The sequence below is a fragment of the Dermacentor silvarum genome, chromosome 2 (assembly GCF_013339745.2).
Source record: "Dermacentor silvarum isolate Dsil-2018 chromosome 2, BIME_Dsil_1.4, whole genome shotgun sequence".
Lineage (NCBI taxonomy): Eukaryota > Metazoa > Arthropoda > Arachnida > Ixodida > Ixodidae > Dermacentor > Dermacentor silvarum.
In genome coordinates, this window is record NC_051155.1 from 90734366 (window position 1) to 90740404 (window position 6039).

At 47.2% G+C, this 6039-nt stretch overlaps 1 protein-coding gene across 1 annotated transcript in view; it reads left to right on the top strand.

The window, feature by feature from the left end:
* Positions 1 to 5345, top strand: part of LOC119441617 (hemicentin-2) — a 30994-nt gene extending 25649 nt beyond the window's left edge. Inside the window, exons 7-8 of the mRNA XM_049662818.1 lie at positions 572 to 882; positions 5168 to 5345. Coding sequence (XP_049518775.1) covers positions 572 to 882; positions 5168 to 5345 — 489 coding nt within the window. The remainder of the gene's footprint in view (positions 1 to 571; positions 883 to 5167) is intronic.
* Positions 5346 to 6039: the final 694 nt, after the last annotated feature.

Genomic DNA, 6039 nt, shown 5'->3' on the forward strand with positions numbered 1-6039 from the left:
GTAGGCAAAGGAACATGGTTCTGGTGTGAGCATTGTGGTGTACGTCTTTGCCTCGTACCATGCTTCGAGATCTATCTTGTCTTGAAGCGCCTTCTTTTCTGTGAATATACTAGCATTCCATTACAATGAGCTGAAGCCCTCTCCGCAGAAGGCACATGCCTGATCCTTTTCCGAATATTCGTTCCTAATCGCTTTTGTACATTCTTAAATTAAATTATGGGGTTTTACGTGCCAAAACCAGTTCTGATTATGAGGCACGCCGTAGTGGGGGACTCCGGAAATTTGGACCACCTGTGGTTCTTTAACGTGCACCTAAATCTTTGTACATTCTTAAGTGACATCTGGTGGGGAATTCATTGTGCACTGATGCAGCGCGTCACATAACCACCAGAGCTTCGAACACTTATCTGCCAGCTTGTCCTTTTGCAGCACACGCCGGGTCACACTACTAGCGCGGACGCAGCGAGCTTTAACAGTACCAACCGGTTGAGTTTCTCGCAAATAGAACGAAAGCTTAGCGCCTCGATTGGCGCTAACTCTCGTGTAAACGGTGGGCCATTAATGCTCGCAGGTCCGCTACAAAGTTTTCTGTTACCTCGACTGGGAAGCCAGCACACCCGAGCCCTCTTACTGGATTCTTGGCAAGCCCGCGCGCCTTGCCGTGAAGCTGACCGGATGGCCACCGGCGCGCATTGTTTGGTTGCGCGACGGAGTGGTACTGTCAACCTCGGATCGCTTCCGCCTGGAGGCCCACAACAACGTCTCTAAAGGCGCCCTTGTGGTCGAGGACGCGGTGGCTGATGACAGGGGCAACTACAGCTGCCTGGCCAGCAACGGTTTCGACGCCGACCGCTTTGATGTCATGGTCCGCGTACGCAGCAGGTCTGATTATAAGTTTCCTCATCCCAACAGAACAACACGACATATCTGGAAGCATGGAACGCAGTGTTGTTGACGACAGACAGCACAAGAAATTAAGACATCGACGCGCAAAGGAAGTGAGCGACAAAAAAACGCTGTCATTCAGCTCCTTCTGTTTCCGCGTCACAAGTTCTTGCGCTGTTCTATCATGGATTCATGTCACTTCGCTCCGCTTTCATTGCTGTCGTGTTGCCGTGCCATTTGTCTTGCTGCTTCGAGCTAGTGATGTGAAGTAAATAATTATAAAATGAACAAAAAACGCAGCAAGAGTAGGGAACGTAGAATAAGAGCATCAACAGACCCGTACTGTGGTCGTCAGCATCATCTTTGTGTGCTGCAGGAAGAAATCCTCCCTAAGCGATCTCCGATAAGCTTTTTTTTTACCTGCGTGGTCTAAACCTCCTTATAACGAACCTCCATATAACGAGTTCCTGGATATAACGAAGTTTTTCTATTCCCCGCCGTTACTCCATAGAAGCACATGTAGAAGCACAGACCTCTACGTAACAAAGGGGCAGCGGGAGACCCCCTCGAAATAACGAATTTCCCCTGCCGACAACCTAGAAATTTCGCCCCAAATTTTGTCATTTTTGCGCCAGAAACCGCAGGCACCTTCTCCGCCGCGACGGAATGCGAAGCGGCCGCGACGCGCTAGGCGCGCTTGAATTCACGGCGACTGCGAGGCGAGAGTGAGCGCATGTGTGCGTGCGTGCGCGAGGCAGGCCTGCATCCCTCGACCCGGCGATCTTGCCGCCGCGGGCGTGACCTTTCCCCCTCCCTTCATTCAAACCTGATCCCGCCACTTGCTGCAGCTGGCCTATCCCGCCAAGCCGGCACTCTCTCTCTCTCTCTACATATATATATATATATATATATATATATATATATATATATAGGGTGTTTCAGCGAACACTTAAAATTTGTAAAGGTTGCCTGTGGCAGATAGCACAATTCTAGTTAATAAGCTGGTCTACTCGAAGAGGCGGACATTACTTGCACAAGAAATTGAAGTGCACAATCGAATAATTAGACAGTTTTAGTTTGGCGTGGTTACCGGAATAGCGGGCGTACCGGAATAGCGGGATCGAAATGCGCATGCGCAGAACGCTAAACGACCCATACCGTTTACCGTGCGCACGCTATTTCTCAGAGTTAACGTTACCGTGTTAGCGTGTTTACGTAGTGTACGTAAAACATGGCGGCGGTCCCGGTCGCCCGCTTCGAACTGAATTTGGCGTTGTTTTTGTAGAATTCACTTCGTTCGTAGCAAATGACTGCGTAAACGGCTTTTGCTTAGTCTCATGCCGCTTCGACAAGGGAGTGTTATGGCTAATCTTGAGGAATTTTCGAGATCGCTTCTCGTTTCTAACGCGCCTAAGCCTAACGAGAGAAATTTTCTCCGAGATGCGCGCGCCACCTGTCGGTAACGTTGGGCGATAGGCGCGACAACGGCATATGGCCTCTGAGATTGGAACATTTCGGAGGCTATGGTAGACGGCTTCTATTGCTTGTCTGTTTCGCTGCAGATCGGTGGACATAGGAAGTAAAAAATACAACGCGCTCCTGGCTTTCATTGCGCTGCCTCTCGCACTTTCCGGACGCACACACACATAGACTTAGGTGCCCTATGTATGCGAAATTCAAAGCGTAATGGAATAGCGTCCCGCACGTAAACTACGCTATCACGCTATACTAAAACTCTCTTTCTGCAAAGTTCGTTTGCGGAACAGTAACGCTATTTCCCTTAACCCCGCTATTACGCTAACGCTAAACTAAAACTGTCTATTAACAAAAATTCACTAATTAAGTTTTTTAACTAATTACCTGATGGCCCATATTGCAATTCACAAATTGTAGCCATGGAGTTCGCAAGACGGATCCACTTGGAACGAATTCTCGGGATGACACCAGTTTTGAGATATTCCCCAACTTTGTGGAGAAATGCATTGGCGTTCCACTTAGTTGCTTAACAAAACTTCGCTTTATGCATTGAAGCACAAAGTTAAGCATGCGCATTGTTTCTCTGCTTACGTCGAGAAACAATGCGCATGCTACCTGGTTACCTCCTAAAGAGAAATTCAGGAAGTCGGAAAAAATAATCTAAAAGTGTCTGAGTGCCTTTGCCTTTTATAAAGCCGTATGGCTACGGTCACAATATGTTGTGAGTATAAAGAAAGCTGTTAATAGTTAGGAGTAGATATTTCTCTAAGATTTGTGTGAAGCAAGGTAAAATTTATATAGGGCGATAGTTTTCATCTTTGCCTCGAGATACTTTCTTATTAGTGGTATAACGATTGCCGTTTTCATTCTGACTGGAATATCGCTGTATGACAACATGTAATTAATTATTACAAGCAAAACGCTGTCGAAGCTCGCTGACGGAGATGCCATCGGTACCTGCGGATTTGAGTTAAAAACTAAAAATAATTGTTTTTCTTTTCAGGTCACAATCACTCGAAAGCGGCCGATAAGCCTATTGCAGGTTGCTCATTTTTATAGTACATGAATCCGGTTGTGGTCTTGTGAAACCTGATAGTCTAGAAAAGTAACGATTAAAAACACTTGTTATACTCTGACTATCAGATGAAAAGTTGGAAAAAAGTAGTGATCATTACGCAGTTTTTTACCAGTGCTCCTCAAGTCAGTTTTTAGGGACCAAGCTTTACGGTTCTCCGACCGGGCGTCCACAAATTTGTTGTGAAAGTGACTACATTTAGCGATGCGAATAGCTGCATTAACTTTGTTTCTGCAAAGCTTAAGTTTTAAACGAAGTGTGTCACAGTCTCCAAAGCAGATCTTTTTCTTTTACAGCAGCAAGGATTTCAGCTGACATCATCCACCGTTAGCTCTGCATTGTTTAGCTGTTATAATTCGAGTCGATTCTCTCCTAAAGCCATCTAAAAGAGCAACTAATTTTTAGTACACTTTAAATGGGGCACGGTTGATAAAAAATAGTGCCAATCATACTGTTGGACTAGCCTATCAAACAACCTTGCATCAGTTGCTGAAATTTCTTTCCTGGAAGCGCTGGAAACCCTCGCGACAGATGACTGTGTTAGAGAAGAGCGAACGAAGTAGTGATCATCTAGTTTTGTTTGCGCAACTGTGGAGTTAATGACTAGATTACATAACCGCACATTTATGTGGTCGATGCATGAAACCGCAAGTTTATCGTCCAAAAATTCTTCACGTGTCGTACAACGGATTGTTGTTTCCAGGCCCCATTTTGAAATGGTGTCAAGGTAATCACTGGCAGTTGCCTTTGAAGGACAAAGAGCGTCTATATTTATGTCGCCTATCAGGCACACACGTTCATCTAGAGAAAGCAATGATAAAGCAGTGTCTAGCTCAGACAAAAACAGCCGGGTATCGAAGTGCGGAGGGTGATAAACTGCAAAAACGGTACTCGTAAGTGATAGCCCTGGAGTGCTCAAGCGAAGCGTTACTGCTGCAACGTGGCAGAAAGAAACGGTTAGGTTCGGTAATGACCACTTATGTTTAACAAAAACAGCGATGCCTCCCCCTTTTCCTACAGTACGAGTGTACGAAAACATTATATATATATATATATATATATATATATATATATATATATATATATATATAGAAAAGCGTGACACGAACATGCGTAGTGCGGCTTATATCCAGCGCACCGAGTGGGCGCTTACGCTGCTACTGCGCCATGTTAGCTGCCATGGCAACATGCAGCCGCTCTCACACTAGGTTCTATTCGGCTGCACTACCTGAACCAGTTCACGAGGTGCTGCATCCGACCATTCGTTTCAACGGCGCAGCAACGCCGCCCACCGAACCACGCCGTTCGTTTCAGAAGGTGCAGGCGCGACGGGGCCGGGCTAGTTAACGATTTTGCTTCACCCTCTCTACTATCGGTGCCGACTTGGTGCAGGCGTACAGGTGCGAAGCAGCAGCGCACAGGCGCATTGCAAGCGCCTGTGTTCTGCAACTACTCCGATAAACGAAAGGCTCGGTTTAATTTTTGTGCGCCTGCGCTTGTGTGTGTGTGTGTGTGTGTGTGTGTGTGTGTGTGTGTGTGTGTGTGTGTGTGTGTACGACACTCGTGTTCCCTCTCTTTATGCACTCACACGCTGTTAGGTGGACGAACTGGCCTAACGTCGAATGATATTGCAATTCGTAACGTGCATGCACGCGCGCGCATTAAGTGCAGTGTGAACTAGAAATGTCGTGGATTCAGAGGTGATGACGCGAGTTCCGCCCCGTGTCGCAGGTACTCGTTTGTAATTCCCCTGTCAGGCATCGGCATCGAGATTTGCCTGCTGCTGGCCATCATCATGCTTTCCGAGCTGCGCAGGCGCCGATCCAGGGGGCGCCACCACCGGGCACGAGGGGCAGCGCCGCCCGCCGCTGCACCCGCGCAGGCTCAGGCTGCGGAAAAGCGCGAATGACGCGATTGTGCTTATTCTTTTTTGCTCTGTTATGCTTTCGCAAAAATTTTTGCAGAGGACACGTAAAAATAATAAAATCACGCAATTTTCGGGGACTATCGATGCGGATAACATGTGGACGCATTCTTTCTCTTGCGAAGATTTGTGGATGATGTAATTGACTCGAAAGGGTTTGTGCGCGAGCTAGTTGGTACGGATCAACCAGAGGCGTACCAACTATTTCTCGAGGGGGGGGGGGGGGCAGACCGCAGATCTGAATCTCTCTCTCTCGTCTTATATATATATATATATATATATATATATATATATATGTAGAATTACTTTTATAATAAGTGAAAAAGCCTGGAAATGCATCTGTCAGGTATCTTTAGGAGGAGGAAGACGAAGTCAGCGAGGAGCGGCCGTGCTTGCATGGGCTCCCGGTTCAAGAAACGCTATCTCCAGGCCAAGTCGTCCCAGACCTTTGAAAATAGTGCCATTCGACGCAGCGAGTTGGATTACGTCCGTAGAGACCAAGATCCAGGCTGTGAGTCACATTTATTGGTGTTGTGGAACCTTGAGAGTTCGCAAGCGGAGACCGCTCCGCTAGGCCTAGCCAGGAGTAAGGGGCTGAGCCCCACCCCGGTACTCGAAGCTTACCATGGATGTTGATGCTTCTCCCTCGCAACCACAACAAGAATCCACTGACTGCGCA